Source organism: Grampus griseus (assembly GCF_964374135.1).
Source record: "Grampus griseus genome assembly, chromosome: 12".
Lineage (NCBI taxonomy): Eukaryota > Metazoa > Chordata > Mammalia > Artiodactyla > Delphinidae > Grampus > Grampus griseus.
This window is the reverse complement of record NC_139006.1, coordinates 8,169,227-8,187,428: the sequence shown is the minus strand read 5'-3', so window position 1 is coordinate 8,187,428 and position 18,202 is coordinate 8,169,227. Positions and strand designations below refer to the sequence as shown.

General features: G+C 43.4%; 2 protein-coding genes across 2 annotated transcripts in view; one reads left to right on the top strand and one right to left on the bottom strand.

The window, feature by feature from the left end:
* Positions 1–18,202, bottom strand: part of IFT81 (intraflagellar transport 81) — a 142,857-nt gene that overhangs the window by 101,142 nt on the left and 23,513 nt on the right. The window contains exon 2 of the mRNA XM_082667841.1: positions 2,840–2,921. The gene's annotated coding sequence lies outside the window, so the exon portion shown is untranslated. The remainder of the gene's footprint in view (positions 1–2,839; positions 2,922–18,202) is intronic.
* The window catches only part of P2RX7 (purinergic receptor P2X 7), a gene marked incomplete at both ends in the record, with an annotated part of 52,389 nt that continues 51,362 nt past the window's right edge, over positions 17,176–18,202 (top strand). Inside the window, one exon of the mRNA XM_082667845.1 lies at positions 17,176–17,300. Coding sequence (XP_082523971.1) covers positions 17,176–17,300 — 125 coding nt within the window. The remainder of the gene's footprint in view (positions 17,301–18,202) is intronic.

The following is an 18,202-nucleotide window of genomic DNA, read 5'->3' as shown; positions in this document are numbered from 1 at the left end:
AGAGAAGCCACCACAGTGAGAAGCCTGCGCACCACAACGAAGAGTAGCCCCTGCTCACCGCAACTAGAGAAAGCCCACACGCAGCAACGAAGACCCAACACAGCCAAAAATAAAAACAAATAAATTAATTAATTTAAAAAGAATGTGATATAGCCACTCAATGGAATATTACTCGGCCACAAAACGGAATGAGCTACTGATACACTCTAAAACATGGATGAACCTTGAAAACATTACACTAAATGAAAGAAGCCAGTCACTAAAGACCACGTAGTGTATGATTCCATTTATGCGAAATGTCCGTAATAGGTAAATCCATGAAGACAGAAAGAAAACTGGTGGTTACAAGGGGCTGGTAAATCCATAGAGACAGAAGGTAGATTGACAGTTGCCAGGGGCAGCGGGGGAGGAGGGAATGGAGAGTGACTGCTTAGTAGGTAAGGGTTTTCCTTTTGGGGTGATGAAAATGTTTTGGAACTAGATAGAGATGGTGGTTGCACAACACTGAGAATGTACTAAATGCCACTGAATTCTATACTTTAAAATGGTTAATTTTATGCTGTGTGAAGCTCACCTCAATTTTACCAAAAAGTTCAACCCTAAGCACATCTTATCTTCCTTCCCTGTTTGATTTTTCTCGATAGAGCACATGGCCCTCTCACATACTATATATTAGTATCTATTGTTCATCCTGTTTCTTTAGAATATAAACACCAAGAAGGTAGGGATTTTGATCTCTTTAGTTATCTCACCCCAAAGAGTCCCTGGCACTCTGTAGGTATTCGTTGCATAAATGAATTAGAAAAAGTGTGGTGATGAACCAGAGTCCCGCCCCACCAACCCACCCCGCTCTCTAATTCTAACGGGCTCTTGATCCTCAAGCAAATTAACAGTAATCTTCAGTATGGGCTCATTTTTTCCTCCTTTTCCTAAAGAGCTAAATCCATAGGCTCTCAGCTCAGCTCTTTAAACCCTTCTCTGCAGAGAGTCTGAGAGAAGAGGGGCAGGAGAGGAGACAACGAATCCATCACTATGTGGAGAAACACTGTCCACTCTGCCGCTCTGTGGCTGCCCGCAGCAGTTGATTGTAACCCCAAACTGATGCTGTGAGGCCATCTTGTCCCTCAGCCAGGAGGACATCATTCCCAGCTGCTGCACAGGTGGCTCTTCAGGAGGGATATTTACAGGAACGAGTCAATAACCATTTATGAACAGCCATTCTGACACAGCTGTATACCAGGCACTTGGCCGAGTTACAAATGTAAGATATAATCATTCATTTGATCATTCATTCACTTATGTGGTTATCAAACATTCATTGAGCACCTACCATGGGTCTTACATTATGGCCCTTGATTTCAGTTTACAATTGAATTTACAGCCAAGGCACCAACACAGTATAGACCAGAGTTTCTCAGCCTTGGCACTATTGACATTTTAGACCAGACAGTTCTTTGCTGTGGGCGTTGATCTGTGTATTGTTGGATGTTTAGCAGCATCTCTGGCCATTAGATGCCAGTAGCACTCCCTCAATCATGACAACGAAAAATGTCTCCAGACATTGCCAAATGTCCTCTGGGGGTGAACAATCACCCCTGTAATGAACCAATGGTTTAGATGAGTATTTTTTCCCCAAACCCAGATAAACCACAATTATCAGAGAGAAGAAAAACACATTTAAAATTATTTTTGCTGTTCAATCTTTCCTCTCTGTCTCTTTCTGTCTCTCTCTGTCTATTTCTTTCTGTGTCTCTGTCTCTTTCTCTATCTCTCTGTCTCTGTCATTCTCTGTCTCTGTCTCTCTGTTTCTCTCTATGTATATACATATATGTATATATTCTTTCTTTTGCTAGTTAAATTGGAAAGGGAGAGCATAACAGCTAACATCTGTAAAGGGCATATAGTGTTAACTTTATTATAATAATAATTATTATGAACCTGCACCATTCAACACTTTAAGTCCCTTATCTCGATTACTCTCACAACCACCCTATGAAGAAGATGCCATCAATGCCCATTTTACAGATGAAGAAATTGAGGTTCAGAGGTGTTAATCAACTTGTCTAAGGCCACACTGAGAGTAATGGGCACAGCTAGTGTTCAAATCCAGTTCTGTATGATTCCAAAACACGAGCTTTTCACCACCACATTACATATTCCCAGCTCCTGGCACAGAGCCTTGCACATAGTAGGTGTTCAGTAAACATTTGTTGTCTGAATTAATAAACAAAGGGACGGGGAAAGGATTGTAAGAAAGGTCTGGAGAAGCATAGGCTCCTACTTTGGGGCCTGATGCTCAGGAGGGACATGTACTATTTTACTTCTTTCTATTATTCATCCATCCACCAGTCCATTGGTCTATCCATCAATCCATTCATTCATTCACCAAGCATTCCCTGAAAACGTGGGTTGTGCCTGCTACCTAGGTGGGATTCTGGTTTCAAGATACTTGAGGAGACATGACATGTGTTCAGAAATAATTGCAACCTCAGGTTCAAAGTGATAAGCCATATTATGAAGGTACACATAAAGGTTCTACTAGTCAAGACTCTTTTGGTTCAAAGTGATAGGAGGGTCTGCTTCAACTGGCTTAAGCAGAAAAGGGAAGTTACTCGCTCCTGAAACTAGTCAGGCCTTCTGGCATGGCTTGATCCAGATGTTCAAATAATGTCATCAGGAATCCCTCCATCATTTCCCTCTGGATTTCTCTGAGTTGACTTCATTCCCTGCTGCCAAATGGCCACCAATAATTTTAGGCCCATATCCTACCAGCTTAGCAACTCCAGCATAAAGAGAGCACCACTGTTTCAGTAATTTTAACAAGACATATCAGACTGACCTGGCTCACATGTCCAGTCTTGAACAGAGCACAGTAGCAATGACGAAGTGTCTCAGACTGGTCCTGGATCCACTCCTGGGGCCTGTGGGTGGGGACAAAATCAACTGAGAATGTAGAAGGCATGGTTCTGTCAAAGGAAAACCAGAAGAGAAAATAAGGCCAGACAACAAAACCAACAGATGTCTACTCCAGGTATGATGGGGGTTCAAAGGAGAGAGCAGCCTCTTTTAGCTGGCAGATCAGGGAAGACTTTTTGGATCTTGTGGAGTCTGTGAGCTTTGATATCACCTAAGGAACCCAGAACAGGACACAGCCTAGGAACTGATTGGAGACTCCAATACTCCACACCCAAGACTTTGACTTTCAGACACCCCCGTCAGTGCCAAGATAGGGCCCATTCCCTTGGGAAAAACACAAATAGGTCATTATTTACCTGGGCAAATAAATTCTCTATAGAGCTCTTCCCAGGCTGGTCCATATTACATGCCTTATAGCTGTCCAGGTCCCCTATGAACACAAAGATTTCCTTCCGCATGTGGGAGAGGCTACTCATTCAGCTCCAGGTCAAAGGACCATTCCATTGGTACCAGTGGCAGGAACTCTTGCTTGTCTTTCAATATCCATTCTCCTTTCTCAAGAAAAGTAAGAAAACTCCTGATCCAATTTTAAGCAAGCAACATGGTCAAACAGAATAAGGACTACATTTCCCACCTCTTGTTGCAGGTAGGTGTGGTCACGTGACTAAGTTCTGACCAATGAGCTGCAAGTGGCAGTGACAGGCCACGCCCTTGAAGGGAGGAACATGCCCTTTCTTTCTCCTTTCCTCCTTCTTCCATCCTTCTATTTGGAATTTGATCCTGATGGGGAGCCATTTTTGACCATGCTGATGAGGGCAACACCCTAGAGATGGGTCCCTGATGAATTCATTGCTCAGAACCGCCATACCAGCCCTGGACCATTTTCATCCAGACTGCATGTGAGAAAGAAATCAATTTCTACCTTATTTAGGCTACTGTTATTTGGGGTCTCTATTGCATGCAGTTGAGCTCTGTATCCTAACTGATATAGTGCCTGTATCTGGACATTTCCAATGACCTTTGGGCAGAGAAGGGAAAAAAATAAGGATGTACATCCTTGATAAATGCTAGTATGAGACTGCACTACCTCATTTAATCACCAGGACACCATAAGGTAGGTATTACCATCCCCTTTTACAGATGGGGAAAATGAGGCTCAGGGAGGTTAAATAACTTTCTTCAGATCACATAGAAGTGGCAGAGTTGTGATATATGCTCAGAACCACCTATTCAAATTAGCTCCAGAAAATGATTTTCATATTAAAGACATAGTTCTCATGGAATCTCCTACAAAATCTATAGCCTTAGGAAGGGCAAGAATCAGGGTGATTCCAGGGACCACATCAGTTAGAGCTGGAGGACTTTCACCCTAGAGCTCCTCCTTTTACTTGATTCCCTTAATGCCTTTGTCTCTTAATTTAAATTCTTTTTTAAAAAAATATTTATTTATTTATTTGGCTGTGCCAGGTCTTAGCTGCAGCATGGGGGATCTTTTAGTTGTGGCATGCAGGATCTTTAATTGTGGCACACGGGATCTTTAGTTGCGGTGTGTGAACACTTAGTTGTGGCCTGTGGGATCTAGTTCCCTGACCAGGGATTGAACCGGGGTCCCCTGCATTGGGAGCGTGGAGTCTTAGCCACTGGACCACCAGGGAAGTCCCTTAATTTATATTCTTTTTTAAAAAATTAATTTAGTTATTTATTGTGGCTGCGTTGGGTCTTTGTTGCTGCAATCAGGCTTTCTCTAGTTGTGGCGAGTGGGGGCTACTCTTTGTTGTGGTGCGCGGGCTTCTCATTGCAGTGGCTTCTCTTGTTGCGGAGCACAGGCTCTAGGTGTGTGGGCTCCAGTAGTTGTGGCACGCAGGCTCAGTAGTTGTGGCTCACGGGCTTAGTTGCTCCATGGCATGTGGGATCTTCCCGGACCAGGGCTCCAGCCCATGTCCCCCTGCATTGGCAGGTGGATTCTTAACCACTGCACCACCAGGGAAGCCCCTTAATTTGTATTCTTGATAGAGAGATCCCAATTGGTCACTGGCCAGCCACTGTGCTGACTCTGCTGGGCAGTTGCCCATCCTGGTCCAATCAGCCCTGGTTAGGGACATGAAGGCCTGCTGATTTCAGGTTGAGCTATAAGTTAGGCATGGCAGAAAAATTTATAATCTCTGCTAAAATTCAATCTTTGAATATTGGGTTATTGAACCTGGGCATAGAGCAACCACTCTCCTTGTCTTCTAGGAGCTTATATCCTCTTATTATTATTGTTACTATAATTAATAACGTATCACTATTAATGAAAAGCTGCAATTCGCTGAACACTGTTATGTACCAGCCATGGTGCTTTTAATGAGTAATCTCATGTAATTCCTTTAAAGAAAATCAGTCAATCAGAGACCTTTCATCATGTATGGCAACACAGGGACATTTGGGATTTAAGAGGTGTGCTTTGGGAAAAGAAGTATAATTATTCCATTTTCACTTAATTGGAGAAACTAAGTGGTAGGTGCAGTTGTAAAGGAAGGCAAGCTCCTGGGCAGGCAGATGGTAAGTAGGAGGCTGTTCAGGCATAAGGGAAATGGGGGTGGGAATGAAAAAGAGACAGACAAGGGAAATTAAGTTTGACTGGATAAAATGGACAGTGAGAGTTTTGATAAGAGCAATGAAATGGGCAGGGAGAAGTACAGAGGTCTTCAAATCATGGACTCTCTCACCACGCCCTCCCTCTTCCACCAGAAGAGAACTAGGGTGCTCTCCCCACCTCTTCTTCCTGGGGCCTCCAGAGACCCTGAGCTCAGCCTGCTGGCCTGCCCCTCAGCTAGGGGCCTCACTTCCTGTTTGCTGTAACTGCTCTATTCCATGTCACCATCTCCATGTGTCCAGATCCAGCCTGGTGGCCTGATCCCTGTTCCTATCCATTCCATTGGCTTCTCCATTTGGCTTGGAACTCTTGAGCTAGACTGAGACTATGCTGATGAATGCCACATGACTGGCTCCACAAAAAGGGTGGAAGTAAGTCAACATCTTTGACATGAAGATGCTGTCATTTTGACAGGGGCCAAGAGAATGAGACTATTTTAGTTAAACTTGTTTGATGGTGAGGCATAAATACTCAGTCACACTATGTCACTGTGATATAATAAGAATATATATTAGGTCTCAGCCCCTGGTTCCTGACACAGAGCTCCTGAATTTCTTGGAATTTCCTGGGTTATAGGAGCATCTTTTGTCCTAAAGAGGCCACTCTTGGTGGGCTCCTGGACAGGCTCAGGATAGGGCTGGTCACCAAGAAGACCAAGCCATGATTAGAGGCTTGGAACTTTCAGTCCCATCTCCATCCCCCAGGGAGGGAAGAGGGGCTGGATATTGAGTTAATAACCAATCATGGCTAAGTGATGGAGCCTCCATAAAAATCCCTGTACTATGGAGCTTGGAGAGCTTCTGGGTTGGTGAACATGTCCATGTGCTGGGAGGGTGGCAAAGCCCAACTCCATGGGGACAGAAGTTCCTGTACTTGGGCCCCTTCCAGACCTCGCCACCCTATCTATGTACCTCTTCACCTGGCTGTTCTTTTGTCTCCTTTTTTATGTCCTTTACAGTAAACCAATAAACATGTTTCCCTGAGTTCTCTGAGCCATTACAGTAAATTACTAAACCCGAGGAAGGGGTCACGAGAACCCCCAATTTGTAGCCAATCAAACACCTGGGACGCACTACTTGTGACTCGCATCTGAAGTGGGGGCAGTCTTGTGGGACTGAGCCCTTAACCTGCGGGGTCTGTGCTAACTCTAAGTAGTTAGTGTCATGATTGAATTGTAGGACCCCCTTTTGGTGTCCAGAGAGCTGGGAAATTGGTTGGTGTGGAAAACCCACATATTTGGTGTCAGGAGTGTTGTGAGTGTAGAGACTGACAGTGGCTTTTCCTTTTAGTCACAATTATTATACATATGATCAGAGAGAAATATATAACATGGGATTTCATGAAAAAAAAACCAAAATAAGTTGTAAATGGGTCAGGGTTCTTGGACTCCAGAATTAATGAGGAATTCTCTGTTCGGGGTCACTCTAGGGACCTTCGGAGCTGGTGGGTCTTCATGCCGCAGCCCTACCATCAGCTCCTCTGTGCTTTCTCTCTGTCTCCCTGCTTCTGCTTTTCATTTCATGTCCTAAATTTCCATCTATTCAGCATAACTTTATTCTGCTTTCCCCTCTATGCTCTGTAACAGAATGCCCTGTTGGAATTAAACTAATGGTTTTTATCTCTGCTTTAATGAGAGAGATGGTGACTCACTGATACAAGGAAAGTATTTCGCCTCCTGAGGGTGATGTATTCAGCTTTGGGGTTAAAAAGGGGAAGCTTTCAAGCACATGTGGATATCCTGGTAAGTAAAAAAAACCAAAGAACAGAAAACTTGGTTTCTAAAAAAAATTAAACATACAATTGCCATGATCTAGCAATTCCACTTCTGGCTATATACCCCAAAGAATTGAAAACAGGGACATGAACAGAAATCTGTACAACGATGTTCAGAGAAGGACTATTCACAATAGCCAAAAAGGTGGAAACAAACTAAATGGAGAGAGAGAGAGAGAGAATTATTCAGATTTTAAAAGGAACGAAATTCTTTCTTTCTTTCTTTCTTTCTTTCTTTCTTTCTTTCTTTCTTTCTTTCTTTCTTTCTTTCTTTCTTTCTTTCTTTCTTTTCTTTCTTTCTTTCTTTCTTTCATTTATTTTTTGCGGTACACGGGCCTCTCACTGTTGTGGCCTCTCCCGTTGCGGAGCACAGGCTCTGGACGCACAGGCTCAGCGGCCATGGCTCACAGGCCTAGCCACTCCACAGCATGTGGGATCTTCCCAGACCGGGGCACGAACCTGTGTCCCCTGCATCGGCAGGCGGACTCTCAGCCACTGTGCCACCAGGGAAGCCCCGAAATTCTTTTTTTAAATTGAAGTATGGTTGATTTTACAATATGTGTTAGTTTCTGGTGTACAGCAAAGTGATTCAGATTATATATATATGTGTGTGTGTGTGTGTGTGTGTATGTGTATATTCTTTACCATTATAGTTTGTTAAAGATATTGAATATAGCTCCCTGTGCTATACAGTAGGACCTTGTTGTTTATTTTATATATAGTAAGTTATATCTGCTAATCCCAAACTCCTAATTTATACCCACCCCCTTCCCACTTTGGTAAGCATAAATTTGTTTTCTATGTCTGCAAGTATGTTTCTATTTTGTAAATAAGTTCATTTGTATCATATTTTAGATTCCACATATAAGTGATATTGTATGATATTTGTCTTTCTCTGTCTGACTTGCTTCACTTAATATGATAATCTCTAGGTCCATCCATGTTGCTGCAAATGGCATTATTTCATTCTTTTTAATGGCCAAGTAGTATTCCATTGTATATATACACGACATCTTCTTTATCCATTCATCTGTCAATGGACATTTAGGTTGCTTCCATGTCTTGGCTATTGTAAATAGTGCTGCTATGAACATTGGGGTGCATGTATCTTTTTGAATTAGAATTTTCTCTGGATATATGCCAGGAGTGGGATTGCTGGATCATATGGTAACGCTATTTTCAGTTTTCTTAAGGAAACTCCATCATTTGCAAATATTTTCTCCCATTCTGTAGGTTGTTTTTTCATTTTGTTTATGATTTCCTTCACTGTGCAAAAACGTGTAAGTCTGATTAGGTCCCATTTGTTTATTTTTGCTTTTATTTCTATGGCCTTGGGAGATTGACCTAAGAAACATTGCTACATTATATGTCTGAGAATTTTTGCCTATGTTCTCTTCTAGGAATTTTAGGGTGTCATATCTTATATTTAAGTCTTTAAGCCATTTTGAGTTTATTTTTATGTATGGTGTGAGGGAGTGTTCTAAATTCATTGATTTACATGTGGCTGTCCCAATACTGTTTGCTGAAGAGACTGACTTTTCTCCATTGTATATTCTTGCCTTCTTTGTCAAAGATTAATGGACTGTGGGTTTATTTCTGGGCTCTCTATTCTGTTCCATTGATCCATATGTCTGTTTTTGTGCCAGTATCACACAGTTTTCATTCCTTTGAATATTTTGTTGAATATTACTTTGAATGGCTTTGTAGTATTGCCTGAAGTCTGGGAGGGTTATGTCTCCACCTTTGTTCTTCTTCCTTAGGAGCGCTTTGGCAATTCTGGGTCTTTTATGGTTCCATATAAATTTTAGGATTATTTGTTCTAGTTCTGTGAATAATGTCATGGGTAATTTGATGGGGATCACATTAAATCTGTAGATTGCTTCGGGCAGTAATGGCCATTTTAACCACATTAATTCTTCCAATCCAAGAAGAGATGAAATTCTGACATGTTACAACATGGACGAACCTAGAAGACGTTATGCTAAGTGAAATAAGCCAGACACAAAAAGACTAGTATGGTATGATTCCACTTTTATGAGGTACCCAGAGTAGTCAAACTCATAGAGACAGAAAGTAGAATGGTGGTTGCCAGGGGCTGGGTGGCAGGGAAGGAATGAAGGGTTATTGTTTAATGGGTACAGAGTTTCAGTTTGAGATAATAAAAAAGTTCTGGAGATAAATGGTTGTGATGGTTGTACAACAAGGTGAATGTACTTAATGTCACAACTTAATGTTGTACAACAAGGTGAATGTACTTAATGTCACTGAACTGTATACTTAAAATTGGTTAAAATGTTGGGGAGGGAAGGATTGGGCATTTGGGATTAGCAGATGCGAACTGGTATATATAGGATGGATAAACAACAAGGTCCTACTCTATAGCCCAGGGAACTATATTCAATATCCTGTGATAAGCCATAATGGGAAAGAATATGAAAAAGAATATATATATGTATAACTGAATCACTTTGCTGTACAGCAGAAAGTAACACAACATTGTAAATCAACTATACTTCAATAAAATGCTTTTTAAAAACTGGTTAAAATGGTAAAATTTGTTATGTATATTTTACAACAATTTTTAGAAAAGTTTTTGGTTTTTGGAAAGTTAGAGGTAGTCAACCCATCTGTCATTTGAGTGAGAGCATCTCTTGTGTTAATTGGTCTAAAGGAGAAGCTGGCAGAACTCTCACAGAGAATTAAAAAAGGGAAGAGAACTGAGGCTTTGAGTATACAAGGTAGCAGATACCTGAGCCATATTCTGATAACATATTCCAGAGTTCAAATATGACCAGGAGATTCCAGGGTAAGGACATCAAGGAAAAGATGACAGGGGCGGGGGGTTTGTCAGGGTGCTGGACTTAAGATGCATCCCAGATATTGGGCAGGCTGCCTCTTGGCAGTTGAGTCCCTGCTGTCTCTGTACCTCAAGGAGGCAGCCCACTGTCCTTAATTACCCCATAGATTGTATATCTGCCTGTTCTGTGCTTCAGAGGTATTGTCTGCCAGCCTCCTGATGAACTTTATAGCAGTTGCCTAGCAATGCTTCTTAAATCAGAATGCTTTAGCTATGATGAGTAAAAGAAAGCCCAGTTAAAATGGTTTAAACAATATATATATATATTTTTCTTTTTTAAATAAATTAATTTAATTTAATTTATTTATTTTTGGCTGTGTTGGGTCTTCGCTGCTGCGCGCGGGCTTTCTCTAGGTGCAGCGAGCGGGGCCTACTCTTTGTTGCAGTGCACTTCTCATTGCGCGGGCTTCTCATTGTGGAGCACGGGCTCTAGGCGCGCGGGCGTCAGTAGTTGTGGTACGCGGCCTCAGTATTTGTGGCTCGCAGGCTCTAGAGCGCAGGCTCAGTAGTTGTGACACATGGGCTTAGTTGCTCCGCGGCATGTGGGATCTTCCCGGACCAGGGATCGAACCCGTGTCCCCTGTACTGGCAGGCGGATTCTCAACCACTGCGCCACCAGGGAAACCCTAAACACTATATTTAAGAAAAGAAGTCCTAAGGTAGGATGGCTCCAGAGTTACTTAACTCAGTGGTGCCAACAAGTTCTTTCCATTGTTCTGCCCTGCCACCCTGAGCATGTCACATTAGAAAGACCATTTCTTCTCATGCCTCTCTCTTAGGAATGACATCTTTCTTTAGAAGACCTCTAATAAACTTTCATGTTTTGGTGGCCATAATTAGCTTTCATATTCATTCCTACCTAAACCAGTCACCCACAGGTAGAATGGGATTAACGTGATGCCCTTGAGGTGGGTACAGAGTTATCTTTCCTGAAGGTTTGAAACCTGGACAAAATTGGGGATTCTCTTAACAAAGAAAAAGAGAGCAGATTTCAAATGAGTAGCTAAGTGTCTGCTACACCCCTAGATACTGATAAGCTTGGGGGATTAATGGACATTTAGGAAGGGTTGTTTTGGACTTGTTTCTATTATTAACCAGTGGGTGAGGAGTATGAATTCTCATACGCTGGATCAAATATGGCTCACCTCTGGGTTTCATTCCAAATTGTGGGAACGGAATAGAGAACAGTGGAAGGCATGCTCTTTTCTTTTTCAGGTCATGACCTCAACATACAGAGTTCCTTCTACTTCCTGCCTCCCGTAAACTTGGTTCTCCCCTGACAGTCCTGAAGTCCTCCCCAGAGGATGCAAATCCTTCTCCGACTCTCATGGTGTCCCCCATGGTCCTCAACTCTATCAGTGGTCCTTCATCTTGATTAAACTCTGAGGCTCAAGTCATCTACGTGTACCACCTTCAATACCTTCTCATTGCTGATGTCTACTAATCAGTCAGTCCTTGTTCTTAAGAGGACTATAGCATCTGGCTCATCCCTCCTCCCCATCCCAGTTCCTACCACCATACTAATGATTTTGATGACGAGGATGACCCAAGACTTGGCCAACCTCCTGGCCCCTTGGCTCCTGTCTCTCCTCATTCCAGTGATCTTCACCTCCACTCCTCTTGAGCCACCCCCTCCCTTGACCATGTCCTAAACCTCAGTTTTTCCTGGAACTAATCTTCCTCCAAAGGCTTACATTTCTCTGACCACACTCTTGTATCCTCTGTTCTTTCAGTTATTGCAGGCTTAGCAGTTCTTTGAACTCCAGAATCCCAGACCCTTCGACTCTCTCCCTCTCAGGACCCTCCTTCCTCCACTTCATTCCCTATCCAGCACAGATCCTGTGGTCCTCACTTTAGCTACTTTATTGCCAGTCCCCAAGTAGTGGACTTTATAGATGAGTCCCCAATATCTACTTGAACTCAGGTGATTGGTCCGAGTTGGTCATGGTCATTTCCTCTCCCTTGTCAGTAAAGGAACAGGCATGTGACTCAATTCTAGTACTAGAGGGTAGAGTAAGGTGGGGAGAGAGGGGCTCTGGGAAAGATTTTCCCATGAAAGAGACAAAAGAATTGATGATATTTCTTTCTGAGGATGAACGCAACAACAAAGGGGGTGGTGCAGAGAGATAGAAAGAACCTGAGTCCTTGATGATGTTGTCAAGCCACAAGATCAACCCAATCTGAAGTTTGTCCTCCCTCTCAATATCTTATTATATAAGATAATAATTTATTTCATATTAAGCCAGTTTGAATCAAGCATTCTATTACTTTCACATGAAACACCCTAAATGACATAGTTTTTAACTCCCAGCAAAAGCTCAGCCCTGGATCAATATACATATCCTTCTTTTTTTTTTCTTTTTCTTTTTAAAAATTTATTTATGGCTGCATTGGATCTTCATTGCTGCACGCGGGCTTTCTTTAGTTGCAGTGAGCGAAGGCTACTCTTCGCTGTGGTGTGCAGGCTTCTCATTGCAGTGGCTTCTCTTGTCGTGGAACACGGGCTCTAGGCACATGGGCTTCAGTAGTTGTGGCATGCAGGCTCAGTAGTTGTGGCGCACGGGCTTAGTTGCTCCACGGCATGTGGGATCTTCCCGGACCAGGGCTCGAACCCATGTCCCCTGCATTGGCAGGCAGATTCTTAACCACTGCGCCACCAGGAAAGCCCACATATCTTTCTATACTGTCTTCATACCTGTCCTGCTAAGACTGATGGAAAAAACAATAGGTCCCTGGTCCTCTAGAAACCCCAAACACCTCTCTCCCATCCACCATTAGAAGAAGAATGACAGTTTACCCCATCCTTCCCCATCCTCTGTGTTTAAGATTGCAGAACACCTCAGTTATCACCTGAAGTGGCCAGCTCTTGACTAGGAAATGGATTTTAAAAGTTTCCAAGAAGAGCATATGTATTTGGCTTGGATGGAGTGGAGTGGAGAGATGATCTTGGGATTGAAAGAATCCAGCACCCATGAGAAGGATACAAGAACTACACCCAGAATAAATTGAGTGAAACAAGACATTCCTAGTGCTTGGGTTGAGTTAGGGGGAAAAGAGGAGCTTCTTGCCTTGCATTGTGGAGCTGGCAAGGGATACAAGCCCCAGGAAAAGGGTGACTTAGGTGGAAGGCGAGGCAGAGACGTAGCTTTGCTCACAATGTTTCTGGAACAAATGTAGAAGACCAGAATAAAGGTAGTAGATATCAGTGATTACAAACTCTAAAACTATCTGAACCACTTGGCAAGAGCTGGTTGGTCTCTGGGTGGGGAGGTGGGAGGTGGATCCTGTAGGTGGGAAGGCCCTTATCATAATCTCAGTCATGCAGACTGTTGCAATAACAAATTCATAGTCTTTAATTCTCAGCACCACCCTGGAATTCCTGTTTTCTTTGTTGGCTCTCTTCTCCTGGTTACCATAGCAACTGTTTTGAATCTTCTATACTCTCATGGACCCTCCTACTCCTCTGCCTTCCCTTTCTCTCTCATCAGGCAACTTTGCCTCCTATTTCACACAAAAAAATAGATGCCATCTGACTGGGACCGCCCTCACCTTCCTCATTTACTTGCAACTGTATATCACCTTTTCCTTTATCCCACAGATTTAGTCAGTAGTGCTGCCTGATAGATCTTTCTCCGGTGGTAGAAATGTTCTACATCTTCACTGGGGTAGCCATTGGCCACATGTAGCTGTTGAGCACTGGAATTATGGCAAGTGGGACTGAGGGACTGAATTTTAAATTTCACTTGATTTTAATTAATTTAAATTTAAATAGCCACGTATGGCTAGTGGCCACTCCCTTAGACAGCACCAATTTAGTATAACTCAAGGAAAAACACTTTTGAACACCAGGGCACTGGGTATTTCTCCTAACTCTGTGACATCCCTAAGCAACAGACTCTTGACCAACTTATTATAAGAATTATGAATTAGGTGATGAGAAGGAAGGAAGAGAGGGTTAGAGCGGCAGGTTCACAAGAAATTGCCATGGAGAAATATAGGTGAAATTAACATCATTTTGACATGCTTTTTTTTAGTAGCTCCAGTTACCAAGAAAGAAACCACAGTGAATCCTGGCTGAAACATATTCCTGAAGGAGAGTAAGAGGCTCTCATCATCATCTTTTCATCACTGCAAATCCATCCTAGTCTTTTTTTTTTTTTTAATTTATTTTTGGCTGCGTTGGGTCTTCGTTGCTGCACGTGGGCTTTTCTCTAGTTGCAGCAAGTGGGCTACTCTTCATTGCGGTGCTCAGGCTTCTCATTGCGGGCTTCTCATGCTTCTCTTGTTGCAGAGCACGGGCTCTAGGTGCATGGGCTTCAGTAGTCGTGGCTCACGGGCTCTAGAGTGACTCAGTAGTTGTGGCGCATGGGCTTAGTTGCTCCATGGCATGTGGGATCTTCCTGGCCCAGGGCTCAAACCCGTGTCCCCTGCATTGGCAGGCGGATTCTTAACCACTGCGCCACGAGGGAAGTCCCTCCATCCTAGTCTTGACACCAAGGAGGAGTCTGAGTGGGAGAAAGAACCAAGCATCAGCCCGGTGCCGGTATGGTATAGTTATCAGTTGAGTTATTTCAAAGGGCATCCAGTTATCTTTGCATTTCTACGATAACGCAAAATGTGTGCAACACAAACAGAACGGTGACTTGAATATCCCTTTTGTGTAGCTGATTTTGTTCACTTTCGATGATTCTATTACATTTCAAACAGCTACACATCTTTTATTTATTTATTTATTTTGCGGTACGCGGGCCTCTCACTGTTGTGGCCTCTCCCGTTGCGGAGCACAGGCTCCGGACGCACAGGCTCAGCAGCCATGGCTCACGGGCCCAGCCACTCCGCGGCCTGTGGGATCTTCCCGGACCGGGGCATGAACCCGTGTCCCCTGCATCGGCAGGCGGACTCTCAACCACTGCGCCACCAGGGAAGCCCTACACATCTTTTTAAATATGAAAAGTTAGAATAGCACATCCCCTCCCTTCCACCGACCTCCTGTAAATAGCTGGACAATTGCTGTGAGATCACATTTTGAGTAATTTCTTTCTCCCCTGATTTTATTTTTGGTTTTTTTTTTTTTTTTTGGTTTTTTTAACCACACACACCAATCTTCCCTTGACTCTATGACCCCCATTAAAAAATCTCCCTTACCCCTCTTCTCACATAGCCAAGCTAACAGGAAATGTAGACCCCATTTACTGTCTCCACTCTTTTGCTCTAATTAGTCCTTGCTCACACTATTATTTTATGGGAAAATGTTCCGTTTTTAAGTTGTGATTTGAAGTGTCTGCGGGATATTTAGGTCTGCAGGTTCATAGACCACAGGTATGGAGCTCAAAAGGCAGGTTTGGTCTGGAGATATAGCTTTTAAAAATCTATCAGTGTGTGTGTGTGTGTGTGTGTGTGTGTGTGTGTGTGTGTGTTTTAAGTAATGCATACATATGGTGGAGAAAACTTCATAGAAAGGTGATAAGTCTCTTGACACTGACTAATCCCCCTGTTCCCTCCCCAGAGACCATCTTTTTTTTTTTAGTATTTATTTATTTATTTGGCTGTGGTGGGTCTTAGTTGTGGCATGCAGGATTTTCATTGCCGCCTGTGGGATCTTAGTTGTGGCACACAGGATCTTTTAGTTGTGGCATGCAGGATCTTTTAGTTGTGGCATGCGGGCTGACCAGGGATGGAACCCGGGCACCCTGCATTGGGAGCGCAGAGTCTTAACCACATTCCACAGACAGGAAGAGCAGAAATGGGTAAAGTCCACAGCACAGGGAACACGAAACAGTATTTCTGTGTAGCTGTAAGGTGATAATAGCCCCCATCTTTGAGTGAGTGACTGCTACTTTGTTACTTACTGAGAAACATCACCCTCTAAAATCATAGACTATCACAAACTTTGCTATTTGAAATTGCATCTGTAAGAATGAAATGTTCCTGTTTTGCCTGGAGGATCTAAGTCACCTTGAAACAGAGAGGCAGCCTCGATTTGCAGCTCAGGTGCAGAACTTCAGATATTGGGTTTCTGGAAACAACAAGCAACATCTATCTTAGCTTTATTGCTTCCAAGGAAACAGGGCCCTGGGTCCACTTTGCAATCCAGATCTAAAGTTGACTGTTTTATATAAAACTGCTTTGCTTTGAACCTGTGAAAACTTGATTTCATTTAAATCTGATCTAAACTCCACCTTCCCCAGAATCTGATGATAATTCTATCCCTTTGTTTGTATACTCCCTCATTGAATGGGTCAATAAACCAACCTCATTTTGTTGGATGGCAGGTTTGTTTCTTAGGTTGATTGGGCTAGGTCATGGGTTGACCTCCCGGGGGAATGAAGCAGAGTGGAAAGTGGATCTTGAGGGTCAGGCAGGAAATATCCAGCATAGAAATAAAGTCCTCCCCCAAACCCAGCCCCCAGCAAATCTAATTCCTCCTCTACAGACCAGAGTGTTGTGAGGACGTGAGGGAGGGAGGAGCGGGGAGACCTTCATTCATCCAGTGTTCACATACATCTGGGGCTAAATAAAGGGTTGTAGAAATGAACTAATCAGTCTCTGAGTGGGGCTTGAGGCAATGGAAAGATCTAGGCTCTTTCTTAAGGCACAGTGGAAGCTCTGGGTCTCCTGACATTTGAAGGGCTGCCCCTTTACCCCAACTGACATGAGCCCCAAAAAAGTGAAAGGAAAAAGGGGATAAGGCAGAATTCTTAAAATGCCTTTCCTTTGAACACCATCTTTGTGCAGGCATCCGGGGGAGGCCAGCTGGGGCGGGGACATCTGCCAGCTGGGCCTGTAGGACTTGGCTTTTCTTGTTTATTCTCAGCCACATCTTGGGCAGCTGCCAGTGCCCGCCCCGACTCTGACATCACTGGAGGAATTCAAACTTAAAGGTTCCTGCTAAGAATAAGGACGTTTCATTTTCCTCTTACTGTTGGGTCTGCTGTGGCCGGTCTGGGAGGGTTGAGCCCTGGTCCAGCCCCGAGTGGAGAGCGAGCCTCTCACCATGACAGCCTGTTGCAGCTGGAACGATGTTTTCCAGTATGAGACAAACAAAGTCATCCGGATCCAGAGCATGAATTATGGCACCATTAAATGGTTCTTCCATGTGTTGTTCTTTTCCTACATTAGGTAAGTGGGCTGTGGGGATGACTTTAAATCTCTGCAGTGGCTGGCAGCACAGAAAACCTCAAGGTCCAGCTTCTTGTGCACATCCTGAATTCCCTGTGGTTTTAAAATCTGAGACATGAGGCTCACAGCAAGCTGGGGAGAAGTGGGAGTCAGGGGAGGAAGCAGCAGGCGGGAGGAAGTATGCCAGTTTCCTGCAGGGAGAAGCCACAAGAAAGGAGGGTGACACTTTGGGTTCTAACCCAGGACTGCTGGGGTGAGCTGGGCAGGGCATGCCTGGGGCAGGTGGGAAAATGCAGGGCAACACCCTGGATTCCCAGGAAGGAGTCAAGGATTCAGGGCACGCCTGGTGATAATGCTGGCATCTACACGAGTCATCACCGCTTAGGGGGAGGAATAGGACCAGACCTGTAAATGTAACTTTAGGTCCTCACCAGGGTCAGAAAGACCCTCCTTGCTCTTTTTTTTTTTTTTTTAACAACTTATTGAGATATAATTCACATACCATTCAACTCACTCATTTAAAGTGTATAATTCAGTAGTTTTTACTATATTCAAAGAGTTGTGCAACCATCACCACAATCAATTTTAGAATATTTTCATCGCCTCAAAAAAAAAAACACCAACCCACTCCCTCATCCCTTAACCATCACTCTCAATCCTCCTATTCCCCTGCAGCTCCAGGCACCCACTGATCTACTTTCTGTCTCTATGGATTTGCATATTCTGGATATTTCATTATAAATGGAATCATGCAATATGTGATCATTTGTGTCTGGCTTCTTCCACTTAGCATTATGTTTTCAAGGTTCATCCATGTTGGAATATGTATCTCTACTGCACTCCTTTTTTTTTTTTTTGGCTGAGTAATACTCCATTATATGGATATACCACTTTTGGGTGGA